This window comes from Sinohyriopsis cumingii, chromosome 11 (assembly GCF_028554795.1).
Source record: "Sinohyriopsis cumingii isolate HCF-2022 chromosome 11, ASM2855479v2, whole genome shotgun sequence".
NCBI classification, from domain to species: Eukaryota; Metazoa; Mollusca; class Bivalvia; order Unionida; family Unionidae; genus Sinohyriopsis; species Sinohyriopsis cumingii.
This window is the reverse complement of record NC_142971.1, coordinates 30,924,440-30,943,979: the sequence shown is the minus strand read 5'-3', so window position 1 is coordinate 30,943,979 and position 19,540 is coordinate 30,924,440. Positions and strand designations below refer to the sequence as shown.

The 19,540-nt window shown below is 36.5% G+C and overlaps 1 protein-coding gene and 1 pseudogene across 5 annotated transcripts in view; both read right to left on the bottom strand.

Annotated features, from left to right (window-relative positions):
- Nucleotides 1–9,928, bottom strand: part of LOC149787850 (uncharacterized) — a 200,622-nt gene extending 190,694 nt beyond the window's left edge. For all 5 annotated transcript variants that reach the window (XM_089974069.1, XM_089974071.1, XM_089974070.1 and 2 more), the window contains exon 1: nt 9,768–9,928. In XM_089974069.1, coding sequence (XP_089830195.1) covers nt 9,768–9,893 — 126 coding nt within the window. In that variant the 5' untranslated portion in view covers nt 9,894–9,928. The remainder of the gene's footprint in view (nt 1–9,767) is intronic.
- Nucleotides 9,929–12,205: 2,277 nt separating this feature from the next.
- On the bottom strand, nt 12,206–13,374 carry LOC149787849 (uncharacterized; annotated as a pseudogene).
- Nucleotides 13,375–19,540: the final 6,166 nt, after the last annotated feature.

Here is a 19,540-nt window from a genome sequence, read left to right as displayed (position 1 = left end):
AGGCTTAATGATGACATAAAGGTAGGACCTGAAATTATAATTTGAGCTTTTCATTCATTTTGTTGACTGATCAGCTGGAATGGCACAATCATGCATTTCAGAATCAACCCTGATGGAATGGCACAATCATGCATTTCAGAATCAACCCTGATAGAATGCCACTTTATGTAACACATACTCCAATGCCTGTTTGTTGCACCATTTTTAGCCGCAGTTCCAGTTTCAGAACCTGTCTTATTAAGCCATTTTGGTAGTACTATCTCCAGAGCCTGTTTTATTAAGCCATTTTGGTAGTACTAGCTCCAGGGCCTGTCTTATTAAGCTATTTTGGTAGTACTAGCTCCAGGGTCTGTCTTATTAAGCCATTTTTGGTAGTACTATCTCCAAAGTCTGTCTTAGTAAGCCATTTTGGTAGTACTAGCTCCAGGGCCTGTCTTATTAAGCCATTTTGGTAGTACTAGCTCCAGGGCCTGTCTTATTAAGCCAATTAGGGAAGCTCCAAAGCTTTTGTTCTTATGCCACTCTGTGTAGTTCTAGCTCTAGAGATTATGTTATGAAGCAACTCTTGCTATACTATTATCGAACTCCTGACTGAACTGGGGCCCCGAGTAGCCAAAGTGGTCTAAAGTGCTTACCATTCTGGATCACTGCCATCTCACCTCTGTCTGCATGGGTTCAACTCTCAGGCTCAGCTAATGTGGGTACATGAGAAAGTCTGCCAGTAGCTTCTCATGGGTCATTGGTTCTTCCCAGGGTTTTCCAGGGTTCTTCTCCACCAGTTATAATGGCCGCCATGTACAGCCTATCTTGTGCTGAAAAATGGCATTAAACCCTACAACAAAAAAAACAACTCCTGAACTTGTGTATTAAGCCCCTTTGGACTGCACTAGATTGTGTTGTGAAGCCATTTTGTGTAGCAATTAGCTCCAAAGCTGTGTTATTCAGCCACTTTGAATATCACTAGTTCCTAATCTTAAGTCATTAAGCCACTCTGCATTGTATTAACTACAGATATTATGTCATTAAGCATGTGAGTGTGTGTGATTTGGATTTTTAACATAGCTTTTAAAAAATTTTCAGTCATATCGCTGCAGTGTGACAGTTTATAGTTATGTCTAGCACTGGGCATCATGCAGTGCTATCATGCAAACAAGTCGGACGTAATAACCACCAGGCCACCGGAGCAGTCTTGTCATTAAGACACTGTGTTTTTCAATGTATTAACTACAGATATTATATTATTAAGCCACTCTGCTTTGCAAAGTATTAACAGATAAATAATTATGTTATTAAGCCACTTTGCTTTGCAAAGTATTAACAGATAAATAATTATGTTATTACGCCACTTTCGGCAGCACTGCAAGCCATGTGTTATTTAACCACTTTTGGCAGCACTGCATGTCACATGTGTTTTTTAACCACTATGTGTAACACTGCATGCCATGTGTTATTTAACCACTTTGGGTAGCATTAGCTCCTAAATTTGTATTATTAAGCCACTTTGGATTGTACACTGCATGCCAGGATAACAATATGTGAACCCACTTATAATGGAGGAGTACAAGCAGTTCCCATTTTTCTTCCAAAAAATATCTCAAAAATTAATGCCTATCTGCAGAATATAAATAAAACTGCAGTAAAAAATAATAATTTGATAAATCATTCATTTTATTGTCAAAAACTGCAGTTAGTACCCAGAAATTGGAACCTTTTTTAAAAAGTCAAATATTTTCTTAAATTTTCGTTTAAAAAAATCTTAGTACACTAAATAATAAAATATGATGCAATAGTGATGGCAAAACCTACTGTTGGGAATACTTTAAGAAATAAGAAAATGAAATAAGTCTCAGCAAATAAAATTTGTATTTCAGTTTCCTCTTCTAATTCAGTTTCAGTGTAATCATCATAAATGTGATATGCCCTCATGTATTGAGGTGTGACCATCAGGGCAATGCCTGGAAGCATTTCCTAATTAAGTACTGTATTTCGATCTCCAACTTGCTGAAGACATGGCTGTTGAAATCAATTAAAAGTTGAATTACTCTGTATTATCATATTAATTATTTAGTATCAAATCAAGTAAAGGTGGTAAAATAGAACGTTAAAAGACATGCAAATCCTACTTTAACTCATTTCAAACGACTATTTGAACACTGAGAATTCTGTATTGACTCTCCACATGATTAAAGTATTAAACAGTAGAGTATCTTACTCATTTGTAAGAGCAATCATTGCTCTGGTGGCCTAGTGGTTTGAGCATCCGCCTCAGATGTGAGAGGTCATGGCTTCAAACCCAGGCAGAGTCATACCAAAAATGGTACAAGCAGCTGCCTCACTTGGCGCTCAACATTAAGAGGTTTGTGCTAGGCCTGGTCAGCCTGGTGTCAGGATAATGTGACTGGATGAGACATCATGCCACATGTCTGCAGGATGATGCCCCAGTGTCAAACATCACTATAAACTGTCGCACTGCAGACATCATAGCTATATGACTGAAAAATTGTCAAAGCTAAAATAAATCCAAATCACACACACACTTGCAAGAGTAATCAATGATAATAATAATAATAATAATGTTTTATTTATAGAGGGTGACTCATTAGTCAAGGACTATTTTCCCTTGAGGCCCTCTTAAGGAGAGTATAACAATGCACATTATATGAAGATAGCAATAATTACTGTTTATTTGAACATGTTTAGTATTAAAATACTAAATTCCATTATCTATTAGAAACACATACATGCTCATGATATCTTTTCTTAAATACTCTAATATTTTCAGCAGATTTTACATGTAGTGGAAGCTTATTCCACAGAACTGTACCAGAGTATTGAAAACTCTTTTTGAATTGCTCTGTTCTTGGTTTTGGTACTAGAAGGTTTCCATGTGATATTGATCTCAACTGGTATTGTGTTGAAAAAGGCCTGAATAAGTCCTGAAGATACTCTGGTACAGTTCCATGTAGACATTTATATAAAAGAACTGCATTGTGAAAATCTATCCTGTCATATATTGTGAGCCATTTGAGTTCTGTAAATAATGCATTTGAGGGATGATCAACAAATGCATCGAAAATTACATGTGCTGCTCCTTTCTGAAGTTTATAAATCCTGTCAAGCTCAGATTTAGCACAGTTTCCCCATACATTAGAACAATAATCCATTGTTGGAAGAATATATGACTTGTAGTATAGATTTTGAGTTTCCATAGGTAAATATTTCTTGATTCTGCTAAGAAGGGCAATTTTGGATGACAGTGTTACAAAGCTTATCAATATGGTCATTCCAAAATAAATTATTATCTACGGACACACCTACAAGCCAAATGATAGCAATAGAAACAAGTAAAAGGCGAACTAGATTCATGAAAAGCTTACAGACAGAGTTTATTATGGAGAAAAGAGTTAAGTCCAAAAGTTGATAATAAATGTAAAATTCCTGAGTTGGCACTAATCCATTTGCTCACGGATAAGCAGAATTTCACTCTAATTTGCAATGATATCACTACATCAGTATTATATTAATATAACAATAAAAGACAAAGGTTTGACACTGTCATTTCTCTAAATAAATTTACTCTTTCTCTAAATAAAAGATCTTGTATTATTGTGATTCTACAGTAAGACCAGAATGTATCCACATTTAGGTACAAAAAGCCAATGACGTAATAAACTAAAAGTACATGTACCATGTATATTCACTTAAAAGTCAAGTCAAACTGCAAACAAAGATCACGATCTGCCATAGCATAATGCACCCGCAGATCAGAATCTTGAGGACTATAATTTCCTTGTGACAAAATCATTGCTGAATATTAAGTGGTTGTTTTTCAAATATTTATGACACCTGCAAAACCATCTCCCCAACAGTGGGGCCTCAGGTGACAGAATGGTCAAAGACCTTTACAGATAACATCTCCACTCTGCATAGATTCAAGTCTCTGGCTGGGCATGTGAAAAAGCTTGCATGTCAGTGACATGTTGCAAAAGTGTGACCATGTCATATACACATAACACAATAAATTTCAAAAAGTGATACCAAAAAACATATATTGCATTTTTTACTCTGTGACTGACATTTGTGACACAGTATGTAAATCAAACTATACCTGTTTAAACAAAGTACAGTAAAACCTGACTTAAATGATGCAAGCACGCCTACTTGTCATACAATCAATTAAGTCATATAATTTTACCACTGTTAATGAAAAACCATTTTGTATAGGTAGAAAGGAGGTGGGGGTGGAAAGCTCTCAAAACTGGTTTAGCTGTGCTACTTTACTGTTCTCCCCGAATCTCAAAGAGTTGTTTGAGGTGAATTTGAGGGAGAAGGACCTATTATCACTCCTTTGGGATCTTGCTTATTTACATTAAATTCTTTAATTATGCATTAATTTCACACAGGTACTTCTTGCTGATACTAAATTGTTGTGAAGTCACATGATCTTATTCAAATCAAACTTCTACATATTATAAATGAAATGACATAGTTCACATAGCACCATCACATACTGTTTCAATTGCTAAAAAGTTAAAGGTAATGTGGATGGCACATTATACTCTCACTGTTTACTGCTCTTCTATATAGGCACTAACAAGGCCAAAAATAAATCTGTGTTTCCTATTGCACTGGTTTTAAAATGTGTGTGTGTGATTTGGATTTTTAACATAGCTTTAAAAAAAACTTAAGCCACATCACTATGATGCCTGCAGTGTGGAAGGTTATAGTAATGGCTACCAGTGGAGCATCATCCCACAGACAATGTAGCATCACGTCCCACCCAGTCACATTATGCTGACACCAGGCTGACCAGTCCTAATGCAAACCACTCAATACTGCATTCTCAGTGAGGCTAATGTAAGAACCATTTTTTAATGTCTTTGGTATGACTTGGCAGTGGTCCTAACCTGCATCCTCCCACATCCAAGTCAGATGCTCTAACCACTAGGCCACCGGATTGGTTGGTTTTAAAAATAGAGTAGGTAGGAAGTTTTGGGGGTGGTTTTTTCCTGTTTTTTCTTAAACATTAGATATATATTATAATGATTAGTATGAATAATATACAAAACACTTCAAGTAGGCTAAACCACCTCAATTAGATGCACAATACAATTTCAGAATTTTTTTTTTTTTACCCCAGCAAGAAAAAAGTGGTAGGGTTGGCAATGAAAAGGAGGGATGGTCAGCTGACCAGAAACACATATTTTATGGTACCATGTTGACCAATGGGTCTCGATGACTGGCATGTTTGATAATGACACGTGGCCTTGAGCTAAACTTTTGCAAAAACCATTGTTTTGTGTTTTCTTATTCCACTTACCATAACCATGTCCTTTGACCCTGAGACCCCAGAATCTATAGTTCTCTATTAGCCTAACTGCCAGAAATCCATATAGTTTTTGGTCATGGAACTTATCCTGTAACAAAATTTCACCACCAAGATAACGTCTGGACCCAACCCATCAATCCGCCAATTCCATACAAACCCTCCCCAAACTTGGTCTTGTTTGTGCCGTAAAACTAAAGCAAAAACCTTTCTATACATACACACCCAAATAAGGGTCAAAGCAAAACAAAAGTTGATGAAAAAGTACAAAGTCAAGAAATGACCACTTAAGATTAAATGAATGAATACAAAAAGTCATAGCATTGCAGGCTGAAAATCATGTACACATGTATTGTCATCAAATGCATCAAGAAAAAGGTAGGATAGTGAGTTATTTTTTTCAGTATGACACAATTTTATTGATATGACACTGGTTTCTATGACAACAAGCCTGTGCAGATGACATCACATTTGTTTCCACAGCAGAAAGCCTGTGAAGATGACATCACATTGGTTTCCACAACAGAAAGCCTGTACATATGATATCATATTGGTTTCCACAAAAGAAAGCCTGGGCAGATTATATCATATTGGTTTCCACAACAGAAAGTCTGTGCAGATGATACCATATCGGTTTCCACAACAAAAAGCCGGTGTGAATGATACACATTGGTTTCCACAACAAAATGCCAATGCTGATGATTTATGATAGGTCATAAATCACTGATGATTTCTAAAGATTTTTCATACTTTTTAGTCTACTTCATCATTTTCTTTCGACAAACTCTTATTGTAATTATTATAAATATATAAGAACTTACAATTTTCAGTATTTAATGAGAGGGTAGTCACACGTATGTAATTTTTATGTCTAATCTATCACTGAGCATAAAAATTATATAATATATTAAGGTAAAAAGTAACATCATATTAATTATATCATAATGTAATGATCACATTGTTTTCAGCCATGCAGTTGTTGTTCTTGTAGGGTTTAACACCATTTTTCAGCACAATATAGGCTATACATGGTGGCCATTATCACTGGTGAAGGAAGAACCCGAGAAAACCCCAGAAAGAACCACCAACCCACGAGAAGCTACTGGCAAGCTTTCTCACATAACCACACTGGTCGAACACGAGACTCGAACCCACGCAGACAGAGGAGAGATTGCAGTGATCTGTATTGGTGAGCACTTTAGACCGCTTGGGGCCCCAGCTGTGCAGTAAATGTTAATCATAAATTAAAAAAAAGAAATGCCTTAAACAGTGCTTTACAAATTCACTTGCCCTATGCCAGACAAGTTCAAATTCTGTTAAACAGGGCTTAACAAATTCCCTTGCCCATAGAAGACAGACAAGTTCAAATTCTATTCATAAAGCTTAATGTGTTCTGCAAGTTACTCTGCAAACCAACCACATCACATGTAGCAAGTTATTCTGCAATCCAACCACGTCACATATAGCAAGTTACTCTGCAATCCAACCAAATCACCTACAGCAAATTACTCTGCAATCCAACCACATTACATATAGCAAGTTACTCTGCAATCCAACCACATTACATATATTAACACCTATGGTCTTAGTTTATATGCACCATACTTTATGAAACAACTGGCGTCATTAGCTTTAATCTACCCTTTATGTTATCCATCTATCTATCCTTGTTATCTATCTATCCTATATTTTATCTCTCTCCTTTATGTTATCTATCCTTTATGTTATCTATCTACCCTTTACTTTATCTATCTACCCTTTATGTTATCTAGCTATCCTTTATTTCATCCATCCTTTATGTTATTTTTCTACCCTTTATTTTATCTATCCTTTATTTTACACATACTGTTAACAACGTTTGTCATTTCCATTGTGTACTCAACTTCATGGCAAGTCTTGCATTTTCTTACAAAGACATGACAAAACAAAATGTGCTATTTAAAGCAAATTTTTACAAATAGAATAAATACTCGTTTTGAACTTTAGAGTTAGATTTTCATTGCAATATCTGTATCTATACAGGATTCAAGTCCTAACCTAGTCATGTCCAAACATAGCCATGTCCTAACCTAGTCATGTCCTAACATAGCCATGTCCTAACCTAGCCATGTCCTAACATAGCCAAGTCCTGACATAGCTATGTCCTAACATAGCCAAGTCCTAACATAGCCATGTCCTAACCTAGTCATGTCCAAACATAGCCATGTCCTAACCTAGCCATGGGCATTTTGTGAATATGATCTGTGCTAAGCTTGTCAATTTCATAATAACTAGATGATAAGGCAAAAAAGTAGGACAAATAGGTCTTTTTTTTAAACACACACATATATAACATGATTAGTATATATAATATACTAAGCACTTCAGGTAATGGGTAAAACCAACTGTATGAGATGCATAAATTAATTTCAATTAGTTTTTTTAAAACGAATTTTCAAATTTTAAAGGGGGGGGGTTAACTATAAATAATTCATGATAATGGGTGTTTCAAAGAAAAGTACACATCTCTAAAATAATTAGCCACCTAGATTTTTTGAAAAGCGCAATTGATATTCCCAAATTCTTGCACTCCTAAGCAATTTTTATCACCTATTGTTTATATGATAATTACAGGAGACCAATTCATGTCTCCTATTCATACTTAAATACTTACTATTTGGCAAAATATTAAATGGATACGAGTAAATGTTCTCAAATCATTCTCATTAGTTGACTAATCAAGGATATTTTTCATGCGTGACACCGATTTAAAGATGGCCAGGTGGTAATTGTTAAGTAAATGGATAAAGTGCTGAGAGGAGTATAAATTATGTAGCTGAAGAGACATGTATGCTAGTGTATCTAAGCTGCAAAGGAAACTTGATTAAGTTTCTCCAACAAATATTATGAAGTTTCCACAACAAATTTAATTAGTTTCCACAACAAATTTAATTAATCTGTTTCAGACAAAAATCAGTTTCATTTTTCAAATTAAGGTCTTTACCTAAACATCTCTCCACCTCTCTCCCCTCCTCTCAATAAACTTGATATTTCCTGAAAGCCCTAATCTGTTTATTTGATCATCTGTTTGCATACATGCATCTGTCTTTGCTTTTTCTAAGTATGTATGCATTTTAACCTTTCTTTACTTTTCATCTAAATATCTACATGTATTATTTACATTCATTAAAAATGTTGTTATCCATGTTGTTGTGGCTTGCTCTGATGATGCTACATTTGATTTTATATTGTTTATTAGTTTAAAATATTAAACATTGTACCAAATTTCACTCGCATATAAGTAAAATCAAGCTGCAAAGAACAAAGATCCTGCTCTGCCACAGCATAATACACCTCGAGATCAGTATCCTTATACTGATTACTCCTAACAAACTGTACATACCCTGATCTGCCAGCACATTTATGAAACAGCAGATCTGGGTCTGTGCATTTGGCAGTTTGACTCAACTTACAAGCAAGTACAGATAGTCTTATTGCATTGCAGGTTTTATAGGTTCCATAAAGGAAAGCTGCTGTTCCACAAAACACATTTTCAAACTACTCTATAAAGGTTATAAAGACAGCCATTTGCATTCTAGAAAAATAACCTTCTGACTATTGCCAATGACTGGCAGCTGCAAATGATTTTAAAAATATTCAATACTGTGATGCAATATTTTTCATAAACTTTTATTATTTTTCAAGGCATACAAATATTAAAGTAAAAAATAATTTTAATTTTCTTACTTACCTAACATTTGTAAAACTTAAATATGAAAAACTAAAATAAATTATCTGTATCAAAGATCTGGGGGCATTGAAATTATTAAAGTTTTTATAGACTAAAATTGTATTAAATAAATTAAAGTACAAACAAAATTAATGATATTAGAAACAAACTGCTTAATTAGGTGGGGAGGGGGATTAGGATTTTCCATCATGTTTTTTTTTCTTAAACTTAAATGTATAGAATTGATGCTGTCTTTTTATAAATTTCTTTTTTTATGAATAAAAGTAAGAATATTCTGTTCAACTTCAAACTATTTTGGGGGGCAATTTTGTTTAGTTCTTTATTTTGTATTCTTTTGCGTTTTTATTAAATTTATTTTATTTTTCTAATTAGTCAGTTGACACCGTGGTGCTTGCATTTTAAATAATGTGTTACTACCAAGACTGTTGATCCTGTGTCCCATATATAAATCTCTTTCTACCCCAGAATGTTACACTTTACTCAACCTGAAACAAGCCATTCTATTAGAGTTCAACATTCGGTACAGATGATAGAAGTATTCTGGTTTACCCTCACTGATCCACCCAAAACCGTAAATTTTAACATTTCGCTCAGTGTCGTTTGAATTCAAGGCCCTGTGTTTCAAAAGTTACAAGCGCAACAATACGTTAAACCATCATCCTTCATTTCAAAAACCTCTCCTTTCTAATAAAATTGCAGATTTTTACTTACCCTTCCCGTGCAGTTAGAGCATTTCTCCATATCTATATCGATGTATGACACAGTGACAGTCACAAAACGTGCAATTAGAATGAAAGAAAACGGCAGGTGAAACACGACCACCCGTCTCATCGCCATTTCTACTGTGCAGTCTGTTTACTGTCAATGACTGAATAATGAAGACCGAGATCATCCGACAACCGAGCACCTGTCAACATAAATAAGCGAGACAAATTTATCGATTTTTGTTGCGCAAAGCGCTGCGCTTTTATCGAGAGGTGGAGACTGTTTAGGCATAGATAGCTACGAATGGACAAAATACCAAAAGGTTTATTTGTTGGTTGAATGGTTTTTAAGAGCACTTTTAATACATTTCTGGTCCATATCTTGACGATGAAATTGGCGATATGAGACTTTCTCAAGGGCATAGATAGGCTACCTATCCAGCCTGGCCTCATCGGGTATCGAACCTGCAACTATCGAATTACTACTTCTACGCTCGATCAACCAAGCCTTTGCGACTCACGGCTCTTGCACCGCTTGTCAAATGATTCAAATTCAGAGAAGTATAATTTAATATATCCATCTATCGACGATCGATTGATTGTTTTAAATATTTTATGGTTTAAAACGATGTAATTAATTCTCTGTAAGAAACTTCCAAATCGAGCATTTTGTTCCTGATACAAATAAAAACATACAAGAGAATGAATCGAATAAATAATCTGAAACACACACACACACCAAATATACAAATACTTGTGTACTGTAAGACAGAAAAAAAGTCATGTGTGTGGAACTGATAGCCCTCTATAGAGGACGACCATTTCATGGAGATACGATCACAGAAAAGAAAGAAAAAAACAGCCTGGCAAACAAAATTATTATAAATTGCACCTATGATCCATGTAGATCCAAATATGTCATAGCATGATGCAAATAGAAGGAACAACGTAGACATCAATCTACTGTCGCATAACGTAAGTAGAACGAATATTTAGACTCGGGTCTGTCGTCGTACAAGAATAGTGTTGTTGTTGTTGTGGGGTTTAACGCCATTTTTCAGCACACGATAGGCTATATATGGCGGCCAGTATTAATGGTGGAGGAAGAACCCGGGAAAACCCCAGAAAGAACCACCGACCCACGAGAAGCTACTGGCATGCTTTCTCACATACCTACATTGGCTGAATCTGCGACTCGAACCGGCGCAGACAGAGGTGAGATGGCAGTCATCCGTAACGGAGAACGCTTTAGACCACTCGGCCACTCGGGGCAAGAATAGTGTAAAGCACACTATACCATAGCATACTGAGAGTACATGATCCACCGTTCGAACTGCAACGCAGATTCATGTATCAGGCGACCGAGACCGGCATTTCCAACGGGATAGTATACTCCACCAATCACTGTCATTAGCAAACGCACTCCACCTTCAGAAAATACCCTCAAGTTCTTTAGGATGTGCCCATGCGATTTCTAACGACTTTGTAAGGAGACCCATGTCCGAGCAGATAACTTTGGCCAAAATATTTTGCTGCTTATTTCAATCGCTATAGCAGCGTGTACACATTAGATAAATTAGATGATGGTGCCATAATAATTTAATCGTAGGGTACCTTTGAGACTGGCACAATTTTTCCCCATGGCGTGGCGATAATTTAGCATGAAAGGCTGCCTATGGGGGAATAGCTGCTACAACCCCATGAAATACACATCTAGCCATGTTGTACAGAAGTTGTACAATTAAGTTGCTGCCACATCACTGCTGCCAGGAAGTAGCTGTATTTCGTCGACAGAGATGGGTTTTAAGGTTGAGATTTTTCACCTGGTTTGTGAAAACGAACTGTATTGACCAGGTACCATACGATGAGGGGGCCCCGAGTGGCCGAGTGGTCTAAAGCGCTCTTCGTTACGGATCACTGCCATCTCACCTCTGTCTGCGGCGGTTCGAGTCTAAGATTCAGCCAATGTGGGCATGTGAGAAAGCTTGCCAGTAGCTTCTCGTGGGTCGGTGGTTCTTTCCGGGGTTTTCCGGGTTCTTCCTCCACCATTAATACTGGCCGCCATGTATAGCCTATCGTGCTGAAAAATGGCGTTAAACCCCACAACAACAACAACAACAACCATACGATGAAAATACATAAATAAATATGTAATGGTGCATAACAGAAATATATTCACTAAAAGACAACAAGTCTCACATTGGTATGCATGAGCATTAAAGAGGTAATTATAAATAATATAATGCGAAAATCTAGCCCGAAGACTACCTGCAGCGTATGTCCGCTGCGGAGCTCTTTTGCTGCATCTTCATCGACTTGGTTTTATTTCAGCTGTGGTCTTGGCTGTACAAGAATGCTGGTCATGGCATGGTAGTTTTCTTGACATCAAATATGCGTTCACTGTGATCCTAGTTGTCATCTTTTGTAAATATGACCTTTCCCCGTTCAACACTTGGTGCAAGTTCTGCTGGATTGAATGATTCTTATTTCATAAGGTTGCTGCATGGAATCTACATAAAGGGTAGCTGATGTTATAAATGTTGAGAATTCAGTATAGGACATGCAGCAACCAAGTCTATTGAGTGTATCTGTCAATTCCCTGCTTTCCAAAGGTGTGGTTAAGATCGACAGCAATTCGTAAATGTTTGGTGACATGACTGATGTAGACAATGTTGCCATGTCACAGGCAATACTCAAACATCGTGGATCTAAATCTGTCTTCCTGATTTCATTACTTTTTTCATCCATTAGCCAACCAATAGCTCTGTACAGTAATGAATCAAGAAACGTCTTCTGTGGGTCAAGATTTGTCTCGCTGAATGGAAAGTATTCTTAGTCAAGTTTTGGGATTAAAGACATATGCTGGTGGAAAATGCATAGTACATGACGTATAATAAACCGGATGAACATCCTCATCACATGGTTCATATTCTGATTCAAACTCAGCAGCAATTTCTTTGGCAGGTGATTGGCCTTGGCAAGCTCTTCACCAACGGATATTTCATTTGAACAGACAAGATCAGAGACACGCGTTTGTGCAACAAAACTGTTCAGTTATCCGTTCTTTTATGAGCCGTCGCTTCAGATGCTGTGAAGTCTATGTAGTGTAGTTCGTCAATCCTGCTTCTTCTGTAAGTTTCCAGAAATATGTGCGAAGAGTGATCCGTATAAGAAAATTATCAGACCTGAGTTATTTTATTAGTTTACCAGGCGCTTTTGTAAACTCACTTTCCTTTTGCAGAGTCTTGTTAGCTGCTACAGCATTTATTGGGTTAATGTATCGAGTAACGGTTTTTCTTTCTGTGGTACCTTGCCCACACTGACACCATGTTCCCACTGGTGACACATCGTGAATGTAGAATTATTTGAATGGCGTTATACTTTTTTTCAGCATGAAGAACTGTAGCGTACTTGGTTTGTTTATTGGAATGACCACAATAGCACTTTCCAACACCACCAACAGCACTTTCCACCACCGACCATGTTGACAGTTGTTTTAGGTAGCAAATTTTGTTTTCACCACAATTGAAGCGGTTCATTTTCCAGTCAAATGCCGATTCGCCTGTAACAGATGTTGTTAGGCATGCACTAGAACCATTTGATTCAGCGGCCATTTTGGAGTCTGGGAGAAGTCAACCCCAGGTCCTGTACCATATAAATTTTGAATATTGTTAAGAGAACTTTTATTTTGTATAAATTATAGTTATGCAAATAAGGACATTAAAATTATGGCAAATGCAGGTATTTCATTGTTGGAACTGTAAATTTAAGAACATATCATTCCCATCGGTACTGATTTCTAGCCAAAGAATCTTTCAAGCGAGGCAGCTGTTAGTACCAGTTTTGTAAGTCTATAGTATGACTCGGCCGGGGATCGAACCCACGATCTCCCTCATCCGCGATCTAAACGTTCAGTGAGTTTTCTGTATTAGTTTTATTGATAGTCGTACATTTTGATTATTTTAATGGCAAATGCAGGTATTTCATTGTTGGAACTGTAAATTTAAGAACATATAATTCCCATCGGTACTGAGCTCTAGCCAAAGAATCTTTCAAATTTTGTTCCGCAGGCCAGATCTTATTACTTCACACTTGATTATTTTGTAATAATAAATATTTAGAAAATAATAGTGCAATAATCCAAACATCTGGTAGCAACGCATATTCTTTTTAATCTCTGGTAATTACTTTTTAAAGAAACCTGTTATAGCAGTTTCTTGATCTGCAATATTATTTAACACAAATAAATCTTGGCAACCGAAAGTTACATGTTCTATAGATATTAAGTATTAATAATAATGATAATGTGACAGTATTTTCAGTTGCCGATGTATTAAGTGATATTATTCAATTTGAGGAAACATTTTAATCTAAACATCATATCTGAGTGCAAATGGAGTCATAAAAAGTGACTTACATGTCACCCACCCCCAAAAAGCAGCACATATTTTTATATTTACGGTATCTTCAGTTAAATCCTTGCTTCAAAAACAATGACAGGTTTTATACAATGGCAGTCTTGAAATTCTGATGGTTAATTTGATGTATGATAACTTTTGCTGTACTATTGGATTGCTCCGAAAACTATACCCATTACTGGCATATTCTGCTTTACGAAATACAATAAACGCAGTTTGTATGATTTCTAATAGAAATTAAAGACTCGTACAAACATTGCAACGTATGTTACAGACACTATATTTGCACACAAAAAAATTTTCAAACTAGCCATACTTATATTTTTGTATACCCTTTTTCCGTGTGGGTGACAAATTTGTTACCGATACTAGCGGTCGGTCTGTGTTTTCGTATCATGTTATATTTGGCATTATACTGGGGTATTCGTCTTTCATCAATTTAATATTACCATTACTCCAGAATACACTAGCCAGCTTTTATGCCCCGAGTGTCCGAGTGGTCTAAAGCGCGCAAAAGCTACTGGCAAGCTTTCTCACATACCCACACTGGCTGAATCCGAGACTCGAATCCACGCAGACAGAGGTGAGATGGCAGTGATTCGGCCACTTGGGGCGCCCCAGGATGAATGAAAATATGCCCTAGTTGCCGTTCCGAGTCCGGTAAAAAAAAAATATATATATTTGTTGACATTACAGTGTTAAACCAGAATTTTAACTCGATAATATTGCTGTTAATGTTGTATAATTTTTTTTCAGAGATCTTTTTCCTTTTGGAGGGATAAATGATGTAAACTTGTCAAACACACTGGCGTAAACTTTGCTTTTTTTCCTCCGAACATTTTGTTTTCGTCTATATTGAAGATGCGCACTGTATTACAACACTCCAAGAGTTTATATTTGGTTTTGTATTTAAATAAATCAGCTATATCGTATTTAAAAACTTTTAGTGTGTGTGTGTGTGTGTGTGTGTGTGTGTGTGTGATTTGGATTTTTAACGTAGCTTTAACAATTTTCAGTCATATCGCTACGATGTCTGCAATGTGGCAGTTAATAGTGATGCCTAGCACTGGGGCATCATGCCGCAGATATGTAGCATCATGTCCCACCCAATCACATTATCCTGACACCATGCCGACCAGTCCTAATGCTGAGCGCGAAGCGAGGCAGCTGTTAGTACCATTTTTGTAAGTCTTTGATATGACTCAGCCGGGGATCGAACCCACGACCTCCCGCATCCGTGGTCTAAACGTTCAGTGAGTTTTCTGTATCAGTTTTATTTATAGTCGTACGTTTTGGTTTTTTTTATCACGGTTGCCTGTCTGTTTGCTTCATAAATAACCAATGTTCACCCTGGAGCTCCATCTATGATCTTAACTTTTGGGTACACGGTACACGGGCCTGCGTCAGAGATGCGAAGTTTCATTAAAATCTCACAACTTATGCAAGCATTATAGACCGGACACTAAAACGCCTTTCCAGACCTTTGAACACCGTATGTGACTTTGACCTTGGTGCGAGTGGCCTTGTGTGTGGTAAGTCACGTATTGTTTTTTCATCGAAATTCCTAAGGTTTTTCAAACGTCATGGAGCGGACATAAAAATCCCTACGTTGATTTTGAACCTCGTCTCTGATATTGAGACTGGAAACTTGAGCCTTTGTTTGGTACACACCACAACATCTGGGATTTTTTTATGTCCGCTCCATAACGTGTATATTCGTATATTTACTAGATGTTTTGGTGTGTACCACACAAGGCTAATTTTTTATCATTTGTGCAAAGTTTCACTTAAAATATAGGGACCTGACAAGAAAATCCATTTATTGACCGTTGAACCCTGCATGTAACCTTGACCGAGGGTTTTAGTTTGTTACGTGACACATTATCTAGTAGAGATACATTTATGTACCAAGTTTCATCGAATTTTCTGAACTCTTTGACAAGTTATAGACGAGAAACGTAAGCGGGACGTAGTGACGGAGGGAAAATCTAACACTATATGCCGACAACATAAAGGCGCAAGCATACAAATATTGTCTGATGTTTAGAGTCGATTTTCCATAGTCAAAACTATTATTTGTACTAATTAATTAACAGAATTAATGGACTATTAGGATGACAGTAATATATTAAGCTAGTTCTCGACAGACAAGTTTCTTACAGACTAATATTACAGTTGATCATGTCTTCGTAACAAGCGCAGATAATGACGTATATTTTCAAAATGTCTTTTTATCTTAAAAATATTAGAATTTTTGGATCATACAATCTATAACTAAACTATATCAATCATTGTAGCAAAATACAACAATAAAATAGTAAAGTGTTTACATTTTTCAAGACACAAGGTATGCTACATCATAAACTACTACACTAAGTTGTGTTCGATATTTTATTATTGAATATCGAATATAGAACCCACCGCTCACTCGAATATAGAACCCACCGCTCACTCGAATATAGAACCCACTGCTAATTTCACTAAACTAGTTTTTATCAAAGGTTGATGTTAATCAGTGTTGAGAGCACTCGGTTTTACTTTATCCATTGGTGAAAAATTTGTTATACGTAAAACTAAACATTGCAAATGGGACTGACACGATGCAACTTATTTTTTTACAGCTCAAAGTGACCGAATATGTCAGAATCTATCGATTTATATAACTTTGTCTTCTGAAAAAATTATGCCCAAGAAACAATTGTTTTATGAACAAAAGGCAATTTCCTGATAAGAAAATATCGATTAATATGATCAAACGAGGTTTGCTTTGTATTTTAGACCGATATTTCTACAGACACGATGGAGAGCGCATTTGTGTGATTTATAGCGAAAAATTAAAAAAACAATCGATTTTGGAAATGCATTTAATTTGTGACAGACTTATAATGGGATTTCTTTGCTCAATTAAAATTGAACGTACCTCTACCCCGCTGCTACAACTCAACAACGATTTCATAAAAGGGTTACTACCTACACAAGGTAATATGAAATGAAATTCGAGCCACTACGCCTTCTGGAAGGAATCACTTCACTTTGAACAGTCGACTATCATACTCTAGTACATGAGACATGAGACCGGCCACATGAGTGTGAAGCGATTTTTAATGGTATGCCGACCTTAAGGCTGAATCCAAAAGTCAAAAAGACCCTGGTATTTTTAATCGCGACGAAACCGTTTCAAGCGCAAAATAATTTAAAATGTTTATATAAGAGAGATAGTGTCATCTGTTACTTTTCTGAAAGACCTTAAACAGTTTCCCAGTGAAATTATCTATCATTTCATTACTCATTACAACTAATTATCGATAACTCTTAACTTGTCCTTAAACAGTTTCCCAGTGAAATTATCTCTCATTTCATTACTCATTACAACTAATTATCGATAACTCTTAACTTGTCCTCTCTTGCCGCAAACGCTTTCCAGCTCTTCCTGCGATCTCTCCAGCTACCCCTACGATTACTTCAGTTCACTCTGCTGTATTGTTTGCCCTAATCTACATAGCTATAAATATTATTCATCTGTTCTGAACAGCAAAATTAATCAGAATTTCCACATTGGACTGGATCTAATAAACGACAACAATTTGTGTTTGTTTTCTATGCCTTCACAATGGTTTAAGTCCTTTGAGAAAAATACTCTCAGAGCAGTCTTGTCTCCTCTTCACAACTGTACTATTGCTTTATATTAATAAATAGTACAGATCACCTACTGGTGGCAGCGGCATGAACACAAGACTGAAATTATCAGGGTTGAAAATAGCTTAATTTCAATTTATAAATCTGGACAAATTTGATTTTTCGAGACTTACTCGGAAAAGTTGTTTCAGTGCAGTGAACGTTTTTGTCAAGCACCTGAACTGTGTAAAAGAAAGAGGAAGACATTCAAATGAATACCTTGATTTATACTCCATCGGAGGAAGATCAAAGGAAGTGGAAGCCCGTGACAGATAGATTAATGCGATATTTCATTCCAAAGAGCAAAGCGGGGGAAAATTTAATCAAAGAAAACAGGAAGTGGGATAAACAGTAGATAGTTTTGTTATATATTCGTGTGTTACACAGGTGATCGACGCGAGCTTGATGTTGAGAAGAAAGAAAAAACCATAATCTAAAGGAAAAAATCATACAGGGTGACAAAAATACCTTAGATTACCCCCATGACCCGTTCTGACATAGGACCCTCTCTATCATAATATATAAGAGAGAAGGTACGGAACTTCCAAATACTTCGTTCCACCCATGACCCTCGACTTCCTTCTGCTATTTCCGTCTTTAAAAACACACGTCCACACTATATGGCTTGTTTTACTCCAGAGATATTTTTGTATCCAACGTGCCATCATTGACTTTCTATGTTGTACCAAACTGAAGTTACGGGCTCCGAAATGTTGCATTTTCGCGAAGTTTTACTGCTGAGACAAGTCCGTGCTCCTCTGATAATAAGTATAACATTTTGAGCCAATCATATTTCGGGGTTGACATATAAAATCTCGATCTAGAAAATGAAACTTTAAGGGCATGTAATTTAATCCAACACGTAATTTTGGATTTCTCGAGAATACGACATCGACATTTCAACTGCAACTTTTTCATTGGACCAGCTTTTGTCTGCTACAACGCCTCAAAATGTGATGCAAATCTAGCTCCAAAGACTGCCATTAGTCAAGCACGACAAAATGGGGCCGTAAAAAAGCAACAGTCGATTGTACGAGCAACTGGAGAACGAATGACTGTAATGGATGCAGTAAAACCGTCTTCACTGAAATAAGGGAAGTAGAACACAAATTCCCAAAATGTCAACAGATTAATGTAAGCAGAAAAGGATGCATGAGATGTGCAAATAAAGTAAATCATACTTTGGACTAATGCCCAGCACAAGATGCAATGTCACAAATGTAAGTAAAGAAAACACTATGTAAAGCGCTGCCTGTCAAAGTCAGCAGTTCACACAATAGGATCAAGAGCGGAAACTGGATTTCTAGGTATTATCAGCACAAAGAAGGATTAGTCGTAGATATCGCGTTTCAGATTAAACAACGCATCAATTGATACAAAATTGATGTTGGGGCTGATGTGACTGTAATTGCTGAGAGGGATTTGCAAAATATATGAGACCAAAAACTTTGATAGAATATTTTACGGTTCTGGAAACTTTGAATTTAAAGCACCAGGAAAATTTACAATTGGAATCAAACAATGCACCCGGTATACAAGACACATGTTGTAAAGGATTTGAAACAGGCACACTTGGGCCTGCGATACAGACTCTCGTAAACGTATAATGAGTAAATGCCTCAGATCAATACTCGCAAACTGCAACAAAATTCACGAGATCGATAACAATACATAAAGATTATCGCGA